Raw genomic sequence first — 21,261 nt, 5'->3', positions numbered from 1 at the left:
TATACATATATATATATATATATATATATATATATATATATATATACACATACTCACATAGTCATGTTACGAGTAGACTGTTTCTAGAAGCAGACACACAAACTAAAATCAAAGTTTCTACTGGAGAGAGAGGCTGAGGGATTAGCAGGTTGGAGACTAACTTCTCATGATACACTTCTTTATACTGATCATATCTCTGATCACATTCAAATATTACTTTTTTAAAAAACTAATTACTAATAAAGTTCCATACAATAAAGTTAATGCATTTCAAAGAAAAAATGTGCAAAATCACTTTAAAGACTCAGAAAGGCTCCCAGGCTTGAGCAAGTCTTGGCTAAAGGCACTAACCTTTCTAAAGAAAGAATGTGTCAATCAGAATTGGTGCCTGGCAGTGAACGAAGGAGAAAGAAAGGAGTGTCGATCCAGGGGACACAGGTCTGGGCCAAAGTACTTCAAGTTCTGCATTCCCTTTTGTGAAGGCTCTCCCATTATGGAGATGGATGCCTCAGGCAAGCTTAGCTTAATGCCATTTAACATTTTAAATGCAGAATTAAGTGCCCTTGCTCTAATTCCAAGATCACCAAGCAAGCTTCCAGTTATAATTTGTTCTCTATTATAGATCTGCTAGTGTAGAAAGCAACTGTTATGTTGATCTATTTATTCGGGTCTATGTGATAGTTACATGCTTTGCTATATAGCGATATACTGACAATCTGGTTTGGTTTGGTTTGGTTTTAACCTGAAAAAAAAAAAAAAAAAACTTTGGACTTTATTTTAAGAGACATGGGGAGCCATGGGGCAATTAGAAGCAGTGACATAAGATCAGCATTTTAGAAAGACCACTCTAGAACAGTGTGGTATATGGGTAGAGAGGGGGCAAGACTGGAGACCAGGATGCCATGTAGGAAGCCGTTGCAGCATTGTAGGCAAAAATGACAGTGGAATGAATTAATTTTTTGGTTATGTAAGTACTTGTTTGATGTTCATTTCCCCTCCCAGACTGCAAGCTTGGTAAGGAGAAGAAACCAGGTCAGTCTTTCTTTCGACCAGATCCCAAGTACTTAGCATGACACAGAGCAGATCCCAGTTAATATCTGTTGGAAGAAAGAATAAACGAGCGAATGAATGTGGGCAGTAGAGATAAAAAGAATTGGACAAATTTAAGAAATATTTAGAGAAGTGAACTGGCAAGACTTGATAATTGAGTGAATACAGGGGATAAAGGGAGGGAGGAGCCAAGGTTTGGGACATGCAAAACCTTTTGACCAAGTGGGCAGTGGCGCCATCCATTAAGATAGGGAACACTGGAGATGGTTTGGGGAGACCATGATGATTTAACTTGGAAATGTCTAGCGTGATGCACTATGACATATTCAAGAGGGATGTTCAGTAGGCAGATGACCCAAAGGTCATCCCTGATAGTTGATGGGGACGATTATTAGGACATAAGCAGCATGCAGAAAGCAACAGAAGTCATAGGTGAGGATGACATATCCCAGGAAAAGAAGCAGCCCTAGGAAAGAAGCCAAAGAGACATCAACTTTTAGGAGAGAAGCAGAGAAAAGGAAGCCCTTAAGTAAGAAGACTCTCCCTAGCCAGAGGGATAGGGAGAAAACAAGGAAAGTTCATTGACACCAAGGCCAAAGAAAAAGGATGCTTCAGGGAGAGTCAGAAATGAGGCCAAGTTCTACTAAGAAGCAAATAAGAGAAGGACAGAGAAATACGCCTTGGATTTAGTCCTGTGAAGGTCTTTGGGGATGGCAGAGCAAGTTTGATGAAGCAGTGGGCTGAGACTGGATTGGGAGGGGAGGAAATAGACACAACGAATACAGCCCAGTCTTCTAAGATCAGGATTGGAAGGGAGAGAGGAAAGGGCCGAGACTAAAGGGAAATGGAAGGAGAGGGGATAGAGCTAAAGGAAAACTTTTCTAAGATGGAAGGGACCTGGTCCTGCTTAAATTCTGATGTTGACAAGAGAAAGAGACTGAAAATACAGATGAGAGAAGGAAAGTCATCAACAGAGAAAAGTTTAAGGGGATGGAATCTGTAATAGAGGGGGATTGATTAGTTTCAGCCAAAGGCGCTCCAGCCCTTCCCGTCTACTGTAAGGAAAAGGTTAGTTTCAGATACAGGCAGTTTGTTCAAATGGAATATAAGTGGATGAGGCCACAAGAACATCACAAATATTGACAGAGAAAAAATAACCAAACTCAGCTGGGTTACTGCCATCATAGGAAGTAGAAATGGGGGTTGCTCACATCCAGTCTACATGTCTACGGCTCCCACTATTAACAATGTCAAGTATGCACATTTGAAAGGGAATGCCCTTTGTGATTGGCCCCATGTCTGGCTGAAGCTGAAACAATCACCATATAAATGTGGGTTTTAGCCTCATATGCACTGACTGTCCTTATCACATTATATTAAAATTAGATCTGTCTCTCCCACTAGATATAAACTACTCAGGGGCTTCTTGCTTCCGTAAAGTACTTTATATGTCTGTAGCATCGCCAGTGTCCTCAATAAACACTAGTTGAACTGAACTAATGTTTGCATGAAGTTTGAATTAGATGGCAGGCAGCCCAAATGACAGTCGGGAAACATATTCCAGCCAGAAGGAAAGGAAAAGTTGATAGGGGCAGAAAGATGAGATTTGATTTCAGTGCACATTCCTGCTTTGAGGGGTCATAGAAGATGGAGACTGGCAAAGAGGCAAGCCAGTAAGAGATCCCTCCGGAGTACCAGCCACAGGAATGGACCAAGAGTGGGCTGCAAAGGTCAGGACACGCCAGAGTGGCGGGTGTTCTGATCAGATGTGAACATAGGGATTAGCTGATGCAATCACCTAAAAGTGCAGGTAGAGAGTAGACGTTAAGAAAACTATCCAAAAAATGTTTGTTTCAATGAGTGGGAAACCTTAGGAGCACCGCCACCCAGGTTGGCAGGGAGCAGGTAACCTGCAAAGCCATCTGACCTGAGCTGCAGAGGTGGACTTAGAGAAACTCACTGAGAGAACTCTGCTGTTTCAGCCACCAAGAGGACTGGAGCAAGCTCTGCGCTGGCCCGGGGGAGGAGGCAAGGGCGAATTCCAGGACAGGAAAGGAAACACTGGTGCCCACGGCTGACTGACTCAGAACCACAGAACCTTTCAGAAATTAGCGTCCATCTGAATCCCAACTTTCAGTTTCAGGATTAGGGGACTGGCTGGTGAGATGAAATGGCTCACCCCAGATCCCAGGTTCTGATGCCGTGAGAGTGTGGATATGAACCCCCACTCCCATCTCCCCATCCACGTCCCCTTCAGTTACACCAGGTTCCTTTACGCTGCTGCCTCTCTGCCTACATTAACCTTAGCAGGCCAGGTTCAGGTGGAACCATGGTGATGACCCACAGGTCCTGTAACCCAAGATTTCTTCACAATCCACGAAAGGGGCTTTGCAGCCAAGCACCTGCCTGAGCGTGTGTGTGTGTGTCTGTGTCTGTGTGTGCGCGCTGGGGGCAGCGGGGAGGGGGATAAGAAACTTCACCAGAACCAGAGGAAGGAGACTGAAGGGTCACAGAGGGAAAAGGCCAAACCTAGACTGCAAGGACAACACGCCAGAAGCAAGATCCCCCGTGACGCTCTGAGTTCAGAGTGACAGCAGAGGGGCTGTGAAGTAAAGCTGAAAGCAGACCAAAAAGGGTATGTGGTTCGGGTTGGTTGAGCTGTTTGGAGAGAGGTGCTTGTTTTTCTACCATGCCTTGCCAGAGAACTTAGCGGCCATCGTGTCAAGCTCTCTGGCCCACCACTCTCCGGCCCCGCACACATACACTGAATGGTAAGTAAGCCCAGGCTCAAGAAGGGAAGCGAGCTGTCCCCACTGTGAGCCACAGTCAGAGAATTTGGGCCCAGACCCCTCTACCACCTCACAGCAGGGAACTCCAGGGCACATGAAGCAGAAACAACTTTTATGACAAAGATTAGAGTTTAGAAGAGCCCACCTTTTAAATTGCACCATATTTCAGAGGTCGAAAACCAAAATTTTAATGTCTTTTGGTTTAAATGACACTATTGTAGAACTGTTCAAAAATACTTCACTGAAATAAAATTTTTGTTTCTGTTGAGGACTGATCAAAGAGCACAGACACATGGGTTTCTGAGCAGCCAGGTTGGCTAATGGACTCGCTGCTCTAAAGCTCACATATTTCACCCAGAGAAGACCTCCTGTCAGGTCCTCATCGAGAGAAATGCAGAATGATTAAAACAAAATTTTAAAAAGTTTGGGTGGGGATGTAATGTACAGCATGGTGACTATAATCAACAAGACTGTATTATATATTTGAAACTTGCTAAGAGAGTAGATCTTCAAAATTCTCATCACACGAAAAAAAATGTGGTAACTATGTGTGCTGATGGATGTTAACTAGATTTACTGTGGTGATCATTTTGCAAAATATGCAAATATTGAATCATTATGTTGCATGCCTGAAACTAATGTAGTGTTGTAAGTCAATTACATCTCAATTTTTTTTTAAGTCTGGATGGTTTAAGGAAGTAAATCCTAAATTGTCGGAAAAATTGTACAATTCAAGATAATTAAGTCTGAAAGGACCACATCTAGCAGAGTTCTATACGTATATGTATATATTCATAGACACGGTACACACATAAATAGAAGTCTGGGGGGTGTGTCTGTCTGTCCAAGAAATTATTGGGATATGAAGATTACAGGAAAGGGTGGGGTACTAGATAGCAATAGGTCATTCTTTGCAGTAAAAAAGGGAACTGTAAATGATGTGTGAGTATTAAAATTTTTACCCTATACTAGAAGATGCCATATTCCCAAGGACATACAAATCATTTATCTTTTAATAGTATAACAGGTTACAAAGGAGGAGATGATGGTAGAAGGGAAAAGACATGGATGAAGCCTCAGTCCACCTCCTTCCCACTGCCATGCTGTTTAACTTGTGAACATTTATTTGAATATCTACTCCTCCTAAAATTGCTTGCACTCTCAAGGCGAAATTTGGGCAGGTGGGGCTGAGCAGACAAAGCCCTAAGCGAGACACTGGATAAAATTCTCTCCTGAATTATTCTCCGCTTGACCAGAGAGCCCTGGGCAAGCCAAACAACCTGACAGTCTCTCCAAGGCTGTCAGGACCTTCCCACCTACTTCAGAGCGAGGTTTTAAACCTAAATAAGCAGATGTCTGTAAAGTGCTTTCCAGGCTCCTTGGGGAGAAGCCCTGCGTGAAACCAGAGGTATTGTGTATGTCTCAGAAGTGTGCTCATAACTGGAAAAGCCTTAGTGCAGGCCATGTACAACATACAAAATGGTAGCAGAATGAATTCTGAATGTGAGTCCACACCCCTTAAGCTTGCTCACTGGCTCAGCCATCAATCTTGGGGCAGTGAGAAGTCAGGGGAAAAGAGAAGGCTGGAAAGAATAGTACTCTCTGGCCACAGGGCTTTCATGGGAGCTAAGACGGACTTTGTACACAGGGCCGTGGGTTCCTCCACATACATAACGACCCCTGACTGTGGCGAGGACTCCAGGGCAGCAGCCTCCATTCTGTTCTGTCCGCTCTGCCCTCCCTCCTATCCCAACCTACCAAGATGGTCCAGCAGGTGCAAGGTCAGCATCCCTCACTGCAGCCAACTCATGAAGGCTTTTCTCTGTAGCCTGACTTTTGTGTATGCATTACTTACAGAAGAGGAAGACTTAAAATTAAAACAAACAAACACACTCACAGTAAAGTAAACAAAAAAACTGTATTTCTTCCCATGTAAAGTTCAAGTCATTGTTTTGGGATCAGTAGCTCATAAACTTTTTAACTGCTTTGTCTCCAGTGGAGACGGGTTCACGTGGACTTAGCCAGACCAAGGTTGTCTTCACATCTCTGATGCTTCTCAGATGGTGAGCTCAAGTCAGTCCAAGGACACAGAGCAGAGGGGAGGCATCCTAAAGTGAAGGCCTTGGCACTTCGGGATGCCAGGAGGAAGCTTCTAGGCCCCACGATGTCTTTAATGCACCATGGCCTTAAAAGCGACTCTCTTCACTGCCCCTTGTTCATGTGGAGGAGGTTGGAGCAGAGCATTTCTAAGGCCCCTTTTCCTTCCGTGATTCTGATTTTAAGTGACCCTGGGACCTTGGTCTCATCAGCCCAGCACTAACATGCCACGAGTCTTCTGAGAAGCTCACATTTAAAAAGACACAGATGTACTCTGAGATAACCTATATGGGAAAAGAATCTTAAAAAAAAAAGTGGATATATGTATATGTATAACAGATGCACTTTTCTGTATACCTGAAACTAACACAACATTGTAAATCAACTATATTCCAATAAAAATCATCAAAAATAAAAATTTTTTAACATCTTTATTGGAGTATAATTGCTTTATCATGTTGTGTCAGTTTCTGCTTTATAACAAAGTGAATCAGCTATACATATACATATATGCCCATATCCCCTCCCTCTTGCGTCTCCCTCCCACCCTCCCTATCCCACCACTCTAGGTGATCACAAAGCACTTGAGCTGATCTCCCTGTGCTATGTGGCTGCTTCCTACTAGCTATCTATTTTACATTTGGTAGTGTATATATGTCAATGCTACTCTCTCACTTCATCCCAGCTTACCCTTCCCCCTCCCCATGTCCTCAAGTCCATTCTCTACGTCTGGGTCTTTAAAAATAAAAATTTTTAGAAAGACATGGATGGCTTGGAGAATTCAGAGCAGACACTGAAAACATGCACATAGGACATGATGACACTAAAAGTCCTCAGATTCTCTCACTGCTGGGCTCTGAGCACACAGCACCACTATTACTTGATAGCTGATGTATAAACTGCACTTTCTCCTGAACCAAAGCTTTGCAGAGCTTCAGGATCAGAGCATGGAATCCAAAGCCCTAGGTTTACATCTGACAAGCTCAGGCCCAGAGACATTAAGGAGCTGTTTCAAGACCAGGTAACTCCTGACTCCAGCTTTCTATAACATATGGGGTTCTTTGGAAATATGTAAGCTTAGTACCTATGCATTATTTTTCTTCCCAGCTTTAGAACAAACACATGCATTCATTCACTCCTTCATCTCTGAGATGAATATTTACGACTTCCCAGTCCTTTGGACAGCCCAGAGAGCAAAGTGAGTGGTGAGAAGGCATCCTGATTATGTGGGATCTGGACACAGGGAGGGGGAAGGGTAAGCTGAGATGAAGTGAGAGAGTGGCATGGACATATATACACTACCAAATGTAAAATAGGTAGCTAGTGGGAAGCAGCCACATATGGGGATATATGTATATGTATAGCTGATTCACTTTGTTGTAAAGCAGAAACTAACACACCGTTGTAAAGCAATTATACTCCAATAAAGATGTTAAAAAAATAAAAATAAAAATAAAGAAATCAAATATGGAGCTAAAATTATCAGGCCACTGCAGAGCTCAGATCTCTGCCACCTGGGTAATGAGATTTGTGTTTTAAAGACTTAGCCCAAATAGATTATGACAATGATCAATCAACTATTAACAAGGCTCAGGTTTTTTCTATCCCTTTCTTTCTCTCACACACATCAAACGAGAAAAAAATCGCCCTGTCTAAATAACCACTCCCCCAAATCATCCAATTGATTTGTAAACACTAAGAAGAACCAAAAATTGGTATTGCTCTAAGGAGCAGCAGGTTCAATGCCACATTCTACCCTACAGTTTTTGAACCTATAAGAAGGTCTCTAGAGAAGTGGTAAAGTTAGTTGGAGGGATAATGTCAGGGTATGATATTCAGTAATGGCTTGATAATGCTTCTCTTCCTAACAGGGAAGATGAGCAATGAGTTAAAACAGGAGGCACTTGCTTGGTACCAAAGGTTAAAAAAAAAAAAAAAAGGAAAGGAAGGAAGGAAGCAAGGGAGAAAGAAAGAAAGAAAGAGAGAGAGAGAGAGAGAGAAAGAAAGAAAAGAAGAAAAAGAAACCTAAAACAGAAAAAGAAAAGAAATTCAATTCCCTTTCCCCAGCTAAACAAAAACTCTAGGTTTTATCGCCCTATGACCTAGAGATAGTCAAAGAAATCATACAGAATGTTCCTGGGGAGAAAGAGACCTCAACTCTCAGCTGCTCAGCCAACTTTTCAGCTTAGAAAATGTCTTTACAAGGGAATATTGAAACAACACAAACAGAGGTTTATGGGATAGAAACAGTGAAAGATCTTAAACAGAACTAAACACAGTGCTGGAGAGCTATGACCACATCATCTCAACTTCCCATTACTTGCTTCTAATAGCATGTAACCCAGGCTCTTCTCTTAACTCTAGTGCTCCGAATTCCCATAAGGAAATATCACTTTTCGGAGAAGAAAAAAAAATCAAACACATTTTCCTGTATAGTCAATGAGAGGTGATGGAAAGGGGGAGGTGGAAGAAAGTAGGGTCAGAAGGTCAGGGGATCTTTCAGTTGTTTTACCCAATGTAATAAAAAACCTCCTCGATGTAGAGATAGAAGGTATGAAACTAAGAAGATTTCAAATGGTTGTGCTGAGCTGAATTCTGTAAATACCTTCACCAGGAAGACAACATGCTTTCAACTTCAACTTGCAAGTTGTACTGAATAATGAATGATGTAAATAAGACCACCTTATTTATTAATAAGTCCAGTGTGGCTTATGCAACCACACTCAAAACTTAGTCTGTGGTTCTTAAATGCATGTAAAGCACAATTCAAGGTTCTAGAAGCCCCAATGGAGGGGCTGAGAAGTAATATCAGAGTAATGAAATCTGATGCCTTTCACTGAATCCTTATAATGGGTCCAGAATTTTTTTTAGTACAATTAATTGCCGTGGAAAAGCTTACTAAGGTGAGAGAGCCAAAATCAATGGGTTAATGACATAACATTACAGCTGCTTAACCAAGCCAACAATAAATTGCATACAGAGGCTCTGGCAGCAGAAGCTACAAATTCTATTTATGTTGTACTAAGAGGAAAAATATTAGACTGGTCTCCAAATATTAATCCAAAATCAGCAAATGTCACCGAAGAAAATTAGAAATAAAAGGTCATTGCTGGTCTTCATAAAATATGGGCAATATAAAAATGCCCTTTCACAACCATGTGAATATACCTAACACTTCTGATATGGCAGACTTTATGTCATGTGTTTCTGACCACAATTTTTAAAAATCCATGACCTATTTTACATTTCAACCATACCTTTTACCACTAGGTGAGACAGAACTTGTCCTTTGCAAAGCATTTTGCCACATTCTGAGACTTAAAGGTCTGGTTACATAACTCCAACCACAGACTTTACTCTTGAATCCCATTTATATGTGACAATAGTATTGTTTGTAAATTTAACTTAGCACTGTTTTGGTGTAACCATCTCCAAATAACAGAAGCTGGCACATACTGGCAGTGTGATGTTAGGCAGCTGTGATGTGTATCTATAGACAGATATAGATCTAGACAGGGGCCACATTAGTGGGTAAAGAGTATGAGAAAGATACTGTGAAGGGGAGATTTTTAATAAAATAGGTTCAAACAGTGACTGAAAACGAAATGTCAGCATGGCTTAAAATACGCATATAGAATCAAAAAATAAAATCCTCTCCCTTAATTAGTCTATACATATGTTTTTAAAATGTTCTACCACGGGCTCTCTCTGCACCTAAAAAGGCACAATGGTTGTGCTTTCCCCCCAAGATATAGATATTAAAAGATTTACTATTTTTAAATGATAGGGTAAACTGTTGTTTCAGCAAGTTCTAATCACGGTTTATTTAGTTACATTGGTCCTATTTTAAAAAGATAGAAACATATAATTTCAGCTAAACTCCATTACACTAGAACTTTAAAACAGGTTATTTTAGGAATACCATTGGGTCTAATAACAAAGTTAAAAAAAAAAGTGTAATTTGGTTTCAACTGCAGCTGGTATCCACTGGCCAAGAATTTAAAAGCTGTTTAAGCAAATATTAATATGTAAGAAAGACAGCACAGATGGTGTCATATAAGGATGAGAGTGAAACAAGCCCTACCACTGATGTCACTTTGATATCAAAGCAGCAAAATTCAAAATAATTATACAAAGTGCTTTCCAAACAAGGATTTCAATACATTTTACAGATAAAGACACTGGGACACAAACTGCCCAGGCTCAAATAAAGCTGAGGGAATGAGCAGACAAAAGTACTTTTTCTCAGAGCTCACCCCTATCAGCCTGACTCATGTTTCTAACCTAATTCTCCATCATGAACACTTAGCCTACACACCTCTCCGTTCTATCAATCTCAGTGGATTTTCAAATCAAAAGGAGAAAATGAGTAGAAATTAGGAGTTATGATTAGCCATTATTAAATGGATAACTGTGACAAATGTTTTGGTAAATGTAAAAAAAAAAAAAAAAATTAAGCCTGAAAATAGGAACCTGCCATCAGATAAAAAAGCAACAAAAATTGTAAGAACTAATACATGAAAGCTCTACTCAAGTCTGTTAATTTCATATACATCAGGCAGCTAAGACCACTAAGGCGTAAAATAATATTTCTTAAATTTAAAGAGTTTTATTTTTCCTCCAATTATGGCCTTAAAAAGTACTAAAATGAAAAAAAATAAGCCCTAGTTTTCCTCCTTCATTATGTATCTATCACCTAATACAGAATTTATAAACAATCACAAAAGAAAACAACATCTAACTGTATACAGACACTCCCCACGGCCTCAAAATAGTCTGAAGGGCTCTGAATTCCATATGGCTTCCTCCATCTGACTACTGACACCCCATCTCATGAAAAAGACACAGATCCTGACAAAGGGCCACGGACACTTTGACCAGCCTGGCACGCTTCCACCAGCCCAAGCCAGGGCCAGCGCAGTCGGGGCCCTACCCACCCTTCCTCTCCAGCCCTGCCTCTGCTCTCCTTGCCAAAACGATTGCCATCCGAGCATCCCAGAGCCAGCCTGACAGTTGGCTGCTCCCGGCACATCTCAGCACTGCTGCGCCGGCACGTTTCTGCTCGGTTCTGTTGTCATTGCCTTCTGCCTGAGCCTTCTAACACGAGCATCACCGGCAGAACAAACAACAGAGCCTGGGAAGGTCTCTTACTTACATTAAAAAACAGGTTGTCTCGGTCAACTACGTTGGCACAACCAGGGCGGGCGTTATCCGTGGGGGGGAAATATGCATGCGCACTCGCCAACCGGAAGGCCACAGCCCAAGCCCTACTTTCAGGGCTGCCTATCGTGGTGTCAAACAGCCTCAAGAAAACCAGGAGAAACTTGGCCTTATAATCCTCTATATGGACGAATAAAATCTCATGTCAATGAAGCATATAAAATGGCAAAGTCCCTGGTTGGAGGGGGGCAGGCAGGGAATCTCTAATAGAGGGGACAGGGGCACGTTGGAGAAAGGACTGGTGAATTCCTACTTGGTAATGGATTTGTCACAAGGCAACAGAAGAGGAGGACAGAAATACATAATTCTGCTTCTCCATTCGACCAGGACAAGCTCAAGCATTTCCAGGGACCTAGGGGTCCCAGGCTAAAGGCAGCATTCATCAGAGTATTACACACTGTTTTATCATCCAACTTCATCCTGGGGAACTATTCAATGGGCGATTAAGATTTATAATCCAAATGGTCTCAAAATTATATCTCTGGGAAGTCAAGTCCAAATTAAATCAGACCAGGCTTTTAGGCTTCCAACGATCACATTTTCTCTTTTGAGCCAGTGCATTTCAACTCTCAGAACTTCTCCTCTTACAGATCATTTTCAAGGCCATCTCTGGATGCAATCTCCTAAGCCAAATCTGATATATAAAATGAAAAGGGAAATTGGTGAACTCCAAACCTCAGAGAACGAAGCTAAGCGGGGGAGACTCTAACTTCCTTCAACAGATTTTTCAAAAGTTAATTATTTTAACCTCCTTCCTCATAAATATTACTGGAACTTCTCCTAACACAATATACACAGAGCGCCTTATGAAACAAAAATATCCAAAACTAAGTTATTGCATATGGAAAGCCTGAAGCACACCCAGCAGGGCTTTGAAATATAAAGTGCATAGGAATATAATATAGTAGACATATATTATTTGGAACATTTTAACTTGTCACACTTCTCGTGTCAGCAGCCCCAAGGCAGTGAAACAGGTAACTGACAGATGGTCCAGCCCTGCAACTCTCATCTCTGACTTCTCCCCAGACTTGAAACAACATTCATGCCCAGGACGGACCCGCCTGGCCAGCCCCGGCCCTAGAGGCCAGGAGAGGAGGAAGGAGGAAGAGCACCAGCAACTCACATTTCGGTGATGTTCTCGGGGTCTGCACTGGTAGACTCCAGCCTCGGAAATGCCACGATGCCAGGAGAAGGGTCGCTGCACCAGATCCGAGAGGCGCTGCATTTGCAGGATGTGGGACAGGCAAGAGCGGCCCTCCAGAAGCCCACGATCAGCCAGCAGAAGCCCCAGAGCCGCGCCATGGCGGGCCCATGCCACTTCGTCCAGGACGACATTCGTAGCCACCAGTGCCAGCCCGAGTCAGACTGAGTACGTGTCCCTGCGCGGCACCGGCCGGCCTCCCCTGCCGGTGCTGGGTGGCCTTTGCCCCGCTCGCCGCTGTCTTCTCTCGGTGCTCGTCTCAGGCGTGCAGAGCCGCGCGTGTCCGGGGCTGAGCGTGTCCTGGCGGACGGCACCGTTCACAGTGGCAGGGGCATCCCGGACCTCCTCACAGGGGGCGCTACCGCCGCTCGGGGCTTCGCCGCGGCCGCCGCTGCATGGCCCGGCGAGCCGAGCACCGGCCCGCGGCGCTCCCGGGACGCTCTGGGGCGCAGGCTCCTGGCTAGACTCGCGCTGGGATCCGGGACGCACCTCGGGGCTGAGGACAAACAGACACGCGTAAGACTGAGCTGAAGACCCCATACACCACGAATTGGGGTACTCTCCCTCCGCGCTCGCGTCACCCCCACCCCGAGCCCAGCCGGGGACTGTGGATGGATGAGTGCCCAGCTCCGGCCCCAGGAATAAACTGGCCCCTCGATGGCACTGTCGCCGCGGGGCCTCCAGTACGCTCACTCTCTCCCTGAGCCTGAGGTTGAGGGAGGGGAAATAGGGCAAGGGTCCCCGCGACAGGATTCCATGGCACGGGCCAGGGGTAGGACCCTTTAAAGGGAGACGCGGAGACTGCCAGGGACGATGGTTCCGTGACGGGACTCCCGAATGATGCTGCAGAATCCACCACGGCCCCTGGGCGCAGGGGGCGCGGGCAGGTGGCGCGGCGCGTCCCACCTGGGGAGCCGCCGCGGCCGCCCCAGGGGGGGGACTGTGAGGGCCGAGACGACGGAGGGGCACTGTCCGCGCTGCTCACCCGGGCTCTGGCACCTACCGCCCGCCGGCGGCGCCTGGGTCCAGGCTCCTCCTGCCGCTGGGCACGGAGCTCGGAGAGCGCGAGCGAAGGAGCGAGCGAGGCTCCTGCTCCAACCCAATTCCGGGAGCCGCCGCCGCCGCCGCCGCCTCTGCTACTGCTGGTGAAGTGACGTGAGGGCTGACGCAGAGCAGGGGCAGAAACTCCAGAAAATTAGTCTGAAATCCAAAAACACACACGCTCATACACACACAAACCCATAACACCCTCCAGACAAAAGCAACAGGGAGAGGAGGGGAATCTGGGGGCGAGCGGAGAGGAGGGAGGCATCGGTGCCACTGGCCAGAAGCAGACAGCAGCAGCATGTGGGAGTTCACACACGCGCACACCCGCACACAGCCCGGCCGTATAGACGCGCGCGCCTGTGTGTGCATGTGTGTGCGTGCATTTAGATCCAGGTACCTCTGAGATGAACCGTTGCTCCGCTCTGACGCCTCCCAGTCCCTAATTCACACCACGGTCTCTTCTAATAACGCAGTAGAGGCCGTGTCCTTTTTTGAAATGGAAACCGGTCTCGGTTCAGCTCTGAAAAATGCGCTGATTCTTATTATAGGAATCCTCCCTCCCTTCTCCCTCCCGGCTGCATTCTCCTTTCCCATCCTGCCTAAAAGGGAGGACGAGCTATCCTAAAAATAAATAAATATTGTAAACACCAAAACGTGTCCAGCGTTGGTAACCAAGGATAACCACCCCCATTCCGGGCCATCTATTTGGGGATCGGTGTTTTTGGAGGGTCTTCCTGTTGGTGCTTTGGCAGAGGAAGGGGAGTCTCCAAACGCAACTCTAGCTCTCTAAGTGGGTCTTTTTCCTGCTGTTTTCTGGCATCACACGCCCGGGAAACAGAGACATGTGAGGGGAAGGGAGCGCGCCTGACGCGTATTGGTTTCCCTAAATGCGCGGCAGCAACCCTGGCCTGTCCGATGTGTGGCGCCGCGTCATTTTCTCTCATCCTTCAACCTGGCAGGATGCAGCCATTCCCAGATCTTAGCTTCATTCCCCGCGATGCCCACCCCCACGCGGGGCACCCAGAGCCCTTGCTCCCCTGCCGTACCTTGCGCCTTTTCGGGTGTGCGCGGGTGTGTGCGAACGCGTGCCCTGCGCCCGCGCTGCCCGGAGCACGACATACATCCAGCTACTGAGAAGCCCGGCGCGGGCAGAGCCTCGGGATCTCACTAGGGACAAATGAGGCGATCCGGGAGGGTCGGGTGACAAACCGTAACTGCTCTGCGGGCGCAGTTAAATGATGGCTGCGGGGCATTCGCAAGCCTTGTCTGAGAATCCGTCTTCCCATTTGCGGCTCGGAGAGTCTGTTTTTCCGCAGTCATTTAAAAGGGAACTGGGAAAATGCACCGCAGTGCCTCACACTTCCGAGGGCTCTGGTGCCCCCGCGCGGGAAGAGAGCGCCCGGCACGCTTGGGAGCACCAACCCACTGCCGCGGCCGCGCCGGGTACTGCGCGGGGGGCGCGCTCTGGCTCCAGATGCGCCACCGGAGGCGCCCGACGCGTGCGCGCCCCTGCCCGACTCGAGCTCGGCTCTCCAGTCCTCGCCTAGCTTCCAACCCGGGGAAAGGCGGGCTACCCTCCGCGCGAAAAAGGGCGACGGGATGGGATCTCATCCAAAAGATAAGAATGGTCACCAATCTGTCCGAAGATGCTTGGGGTGGGAAGGATCGAGAACCCCGAACGTCAAAGTGAATGCTCAGATCTCGGCAACGCCTTAAATATTACAAGGGAACTGAAAGCATTTAGTGGGGCTTTCGTACAGACCCTGGGCGCTGAGTGTAAGCGGGAATCCTTGCGCCGCATCCAAGAATCTCGTTTCAGGGCGGGAAGACAAGGCCAGTAGGCCTTCCTCTCTCCACCATCACTCGGCTGTGACACGCATTGGATGCTGAATGGCCAGGCTGAAGTTCATTTCTATGCTCGGCCCCTGCTGGGTGAGGATGTGCCAAAGTAGGGAAGCCAAGGGCAAAACTGTCTTGGTCCAGGTCATACCATAACACTCCTCCTCCTGTCTTGCCAGTGTCCTTAATGGAGCTGCCCCTGCGGAACGCCTGGGGGAAGAGTGTGTACAGAAATACCCACATCTCTCTCACCCCTCCACTCTCATCCCATTTTTTCCCAGAAATGGCCCATTTGCACCCTAGTGGCTGCAAACTGTCAGTGCAACATCCAAAGGACAGTTTTAGAGTGGTGTGCAAACCAGCAGATTCTAATTATGTTGGGATATTTTTAGAATTTGTATTATAATAGATACATAATACTATTATATTTAGATTCTAAATATGCCCCCACTGAATTTCTCTCACTTAAAATTAAAACTGGCGGCCCCACTTCTAATCACCCTTCCCTTCCTGCCCTGTTTCTTCTATAGTACTTACCATCTTTTAACAGATTATTTACTTATTATATTTACTATTTATTGTATCTCTCCCAGTAGAATGTAAACTGCATGAAAGCAAGGATCTTTATTTTTTCATTAACACATCTCAAGGATGTAGTAGGTATTAAAATATGTGTGTGTGTTTAATGAAATAAACTGAAGTTGAGATTCCTCAAACAGGCCATCCACATTCTCACTTTTTTCTTTTCTTTTCTTTTCTTTTTTTAAAAATATTTATTTGTTTATTTGTCTGCATCGGCTCTTAGTTGGCACCTGCCAGATTTTCATTGCCTCATGCAATGAAGCGAGCTCTTCCTTGCAGCTCGCTGGGCTTCTCTCTAGTTGTGGGACGTGGGCTTAGTTGCCCCAGGACATGTGGGATCTTAGTTCCCTGACCAGGGATGGAGCCCGCGTCGGGGAACTAAGAAGGCAGATTCTTAACCACTGGACCACTAGGGAGTCCCCGCATTCTCACTTTCTTAACCTCTAACCCTGTAAGTCTATCTGAATGATCATCCCTGGACACCTTCCTTCCTGTCTCCACAATCTTCCCTGTGCCTGTGCTGTGAAAACTCACAGCATTTCTTGAAACCTGACTTTCTGCCTTCTCTAGTGGCCAGGTATGTTCTGGCACTAGGTCAGGGAAGGCTTCCCTCTGGTTCAGGCTGGTACCTCAACATTTTCATGCACAGTGCCTGAAACACACTGGGCAATCAGTAACTGTTTCTCAACCCATAGAATTATGAATCTATCTCAGTTTAAGACCTACAAGGTATTTCACAGCGATATCATGGATTCTCAGACCATGGCTTTGTGGGTGATAGTGAACATTTTTCAGGTGGACAAAATAAAACAGAGATAATTTTCCCTAGATCATATGAACTCTTCAAGGCAGAGGTGGAGACTAAGTATTGCAGACTCTTGCCTGTACTGGACCATGATGTACCTGGAACAATGTTTCTCAAACTATTTTCACCATGGCCTACAGAAAGAAATGCCTTTTATATCACAATCCAAGGCACACATACACATATGCATGTAACTAAAAAAAGTTTCACTAAACAAAACTTATTTTCTCTTAATGCATGGAATACAATGATATTTTGTTTTCTATTTTATACCATTTCATTTTCGAGTGCTTGTAATAACACAATAAATTGATTTTAACATTCAATACTGGGTTATTAGAACAGAAACAGAAATACTGCCAGTTTCTGCTTCTGACTAAGATGGAGTAATAGGGAACATTTAACCTCCCAATCAAACCAGCAACACACTGAACAAAACACCTGAAACAACAATTTTCAGGACAGTGGACACAAGACAATGAAGGCTGTGGCTCAGGGTGAGGGAACCCAGACAGAGTCCAACTCCCTGAGTTAACGAGATATAGCTGAGAGTCCAGGGAAATCAAGGAGGGCAGAGTTCACAAGGACAGAGTAGCAGGGAAGAGAGTGATGTAGAGAGAGAGCACCCCAGAGGTCTGCAGAAGGTCCCTCTTAAATATTCAGCGAAGTACTGATTAGCACATGCAGGTAATGAAACTACCTGAGGGGGAGGGGAAAGAAAAGATAAAAGGGAACAGGGTCAAAGAAACATTCAGAAGGGAAATTGAAAATACCACATATCAGAATTTGTGCTCAATAAAGCTGGAAAAAAAGGCAGAAGTTAAACAAATTTTTTAGAAAAAGAATTTGTGGGATGCCACTAAAGCATCTTCAGGTATTTAGGAGGAATTCTATAGCACTAAATGCCCGAAAAGAAGAAAGGTCTCTAACCAATGACCTCAATTTCCACCTTAAGAAACCAGAAAAAGGAGAACAAATTAAACACAAAGTAAACAGGAGAGAGGAATGGAAAACAATGCAATAAAACAAAAAACAGAAAAACAAGAGAGAAAATCTACAAAACCAAAAGCTGATTCTTTGAGAAGATGAGTAAAATTGATAAACCTCTAGCCAGACTGACCAGGAATGAAAGAGAGAAGACACAAATTATCAATAACAGGAATGAAAGAAATGACAACACTGGAGAGTCTATGGATATTAAAGGAATAATAAGAAAATATTGTGAACAATGCTATGCAGATAAAGCTGACAATTTAAATGAAATGAGAGATAAAAGCTAACAAAGCTCACTATAGAAGCAATAGGTTACCTGAATAGTCCTGTATCTATTTCAGAAGTTAAATTTATAGTTTAAAATCTTCCTATAAGAAAACTCCAGGCCCAAATGGCTTCACTGGTGAATTCCACAAAATAATTAAGGAAAAATAAGACCAGAAAATGAATAGTACCAAAATATACCAGGAAAATGAAGAGGAAGGAACACTTTCCAACTCATTCCGTGAGCCCAGCATTGCCTTGATACCAAAATCAGACAAAGACATTACAAGAAAAGAAAACAACAAAGCAATATCGCTCATGAATATAAGTGCTAAAATTCTAAACAAAATTTCATCAAATTGAATCCAACAAAACACCATACATCCAAAAACATCATGATCAAGCAAATGAATTTTAGTTTAATATTTAAAAATCAATCAATGAAATTTACCATATTTGCAGACTAAAAAGCTAAAATTATATCACCATTTCAAAAGACACAGAAAAAGTATTTGACCAAATCCAACATCTATTCCTGAAAACTCTTGGCAAACTAGAAATAAAAGGTAATATCCTCAACTGATAAATAGAATCTACAAAAGAACCCTACAGCTAACATAATGCTTAAAGTGGAAGACAGAATGCTCTTTCCCAAATGTCAAGAAGGAGACAAGGATATCCACTTTCACCATTTCTATTCAACATTCTGCTAGAGATTCTAGTGGGTGCAATAAGTCAAGAAATATAAATAAAAACCATCCATATTGGAAAAGAAGAATAAAACTACCTTTATAAACAAACGACATGATCTCCTACATAGAAAATCCAATAGAATCTACAAAAAAAGCTATTCATATTAATAAGTGAATTATCAAGTTTGCAGGATACAAGTTAAACATTTACAATTAATTGTATCATATACTAGCAACAAAAAAGTCAGGAATTAAATTTTTTAAATAATACTAATTACAATAGCATAAAACATAAAATACTTAGAAATAAAGCACAATATATAAAAGGAAAAATGGATAAATTGGATTTTATAAAAATTAATAATTTCTGCCCTTCAAAACACGCTTTTAAGAGAATGAAAATAAAAGCCCAAAACTGGGAGACATATTTGCAAATCATATATCTAATAAAGGGCTTGTGGAGAGTTTATAAAAAACTCTCACAACTTAATAATAATAAACAATTTTAAAAGTGTGCAAATGATTTCAACATACACTTTACCAAAGAAGGTATACAGGTGGCAAATAAGCACACGAGAAGATGCTCAACATCATTAGTCATTGGGGAAATGCAAATTAAAACTACAATGAGATACCTACATCTCATTGTAATTTTAGAATGGCTAAAATTAAAAAGACTCACCACATCAAGTGTTGGCGAGAATATGGAGCAACTGGAACTCTCATACACTGCTGCTAGGAGAGTAAAATGACACAACCACTTTGGAAAAGTAGAACAGTTTCTTAAAAATTGAAGCATACACCTACCATGTGATCCAGCCATTCCACTTCTATGAGTTTACCCAAGAGATATGTCCACACAGCAACTTAACATGAGTATTCATGCAGCTTTTTTTGTATAGCCAAAAACTGAAACAATTCAAATATTCATCAGTAGGTAAATGGATAAACAAATTGTGGCATATCCATACAATGAAATGCCACTCAACAATGAAAAGCAATCAACTATTGATACCTGCAACCATATGGATGAATCTCAGAATAATTATGCTAAGTGAAAGAAACCAGACAAAAAGAGTATACCCAGAATGATCCCATTTTTATAAATCTATAGAAAATGTAAACTATCATGACATAAAGCAAATCAGAGATTGCTAGTGAGGTGCAAGGAGTGGGTAGGGAAGAGCCCGAAGGAGAAATGAAATAGGGACACAAGGAAGTTTAGAGGATGATGAATGTATTCATTATCTTTATTGTGGTGATGGTTTTAATACTATCAAATTGTATGTTTAAATATGTTTAGTTTATTATACTTCAATTATACCTCTCTAAAGCTATAACATGCTAAAGTACTTTAACTGTGATCTTAAAACTGAATAAAAAATATTTAATAAAAATTTGAAAAAAAAAAAAAGCAAGAAAGAAACACTGTCCTAGATCCTCCTATCATCAGCTTCTTGTTCCTATTGAAATGCTATTAGCACCTCCAATTTAAGGAAGCAATTACAAAGTCTGGAAACTTTTTAATAAACTCAGATTCAGTGATGCTCTAATTTTAGAGGGACCTACAATGTAATAGTTTTTACATTTTGAAAAATGTTTGTGGAAACCATCATTCAAAAGATAGTGGCTCACACCTAGAAGAGCCCAAATGGCCGTTAATAGTAGAGAAACTCAGTAAATTACAATGCTTCCATTTTTTTAATATTACACACCTAATTAAAATGAGTTAAAACTATATGCATTGACCTGGAGGCTTGTCCATAGTATATTAAGTGAATAAGGCAAGTCGCATGGTAATATATAGTCTGATCCTACAAAGAAAGCCGATAATGTGTTTTGTGGGTGTGTGCATATGGAGAAAGGCAGAGAATTATTGACACCAAATGTAACATTGGTAACCTAGAAAGATCAGAGAGGTTGTTGGCAGGAAGAGGAGGACAGATCAGAAAACCTGTGAAATATTTCTTTGACATTAGTAACCTCCTTACCCATCACATGCCTTTTTTTCTTCACCTTTTCCTCTTTTTGCTGCCTCTTTTCCCCTCAGATCCAGTGTTATCCTGTTTCTAGAGTCCCTCCCTTTGGTGGAAAGAACTGAATCTAAAGCATGTTTACAATCTAAATAATGTTCACCACTGGATGTTTCACTTTCCCGAGAATATCTGTATGTTAGTAGAGGACACTGGGGAGAAGACATAATCCAAAGTAATTTCAGGTACCACAGCATCCATAAATGGGAAGTGTTTAGGGATGTAGCACCTTCAACACTGGAGCCAGAGGCTGATATTCATGATTAGCCCCACACTCCCTCTCACCCCAATCCCCTCTTTTGCTGTTCAGAAAGTTTCCAAACTGTTTTCAACCTCACAACCTCCAACTCTGAGTTAGGGTCTCACATTTTCCCATCTCTCCCCACATAGTCTGTGAACTCCACGCTGCCCTGTCACCCTGAACCATAGCCACACCCATGATCTCATCCCACTTCCTTCCTTCCCTGTGTCCAAACCTTCCACTTTTAACTCTTAGTCATACACCTAACACACACTAAGTCAACAGACTTATGGGGATTTTACGAACACCTAAAGGTAAGAGCATATGGAGAATATTTGACAGAGCTCCAGGAAATTGAAGTCATGTATAACTGGGTGACCCTGAAATATAAGTTTGAACCATCAG

At 43.3% G+C, this 21,261-nt stretch overlaps 1 protein-coding gene across 2 annotated transcripts in view; it reads right to left on the bottom strand.

The window, feature by feature from the left end:
• Nucleotides 1-13,892, bottom strand: part of NTRK2 (neurotrophic receptor tyrosine kinase 2) — a 379,554-nt gene extending 365,662 nt beyond the window's left edge. The window contains exons 1-3 of one of the 2 annotated variants that reach the window (XM_061200555.1): nt 13,805-13,892; nt 13,346-13,560; nt 12,283-12,856 (exon numbers count right to left, since the gene is read on the bottom strand). In XM_061200555.1, the coding sequence (XP_061056538.1) occupies nt 12,283-12,494 (212 nt within the window). In that variant the 5' untranslated portion in view covers nt 12,495-12,856; nt 13,346-13,560; nt 13,805-13,892. Of the gene's footprint in view, nt 1-12,282; nt 12,857-13,345; nt 13,711-13,804 lie in introns of those variants that run through there. The other variant, XM_061200556.1, reaches the window with a different exon arrangement.
• Nucleotides 13,893-21,261: the final 7,369 nt, after the last annotated feature.

Source organism: Eubalaena glacialis, chromosome 9 (genome assembly GCF_028564815.1).
Source record: "Eubalaena glacialis isolate mEubGla1 chromosome 9, mEubGla1.1.hap2.+ XY, whole genome shotgun sequence".
NCBI lineage: Eukaryota > Metazoa > Chordata > Mammalia > Artiodactyla > Balaenidae > Eubalaena > Eubalaena glacialis.
This window is presented reverse-complemented; position numbering and strand designations above follow the sequence as displayed.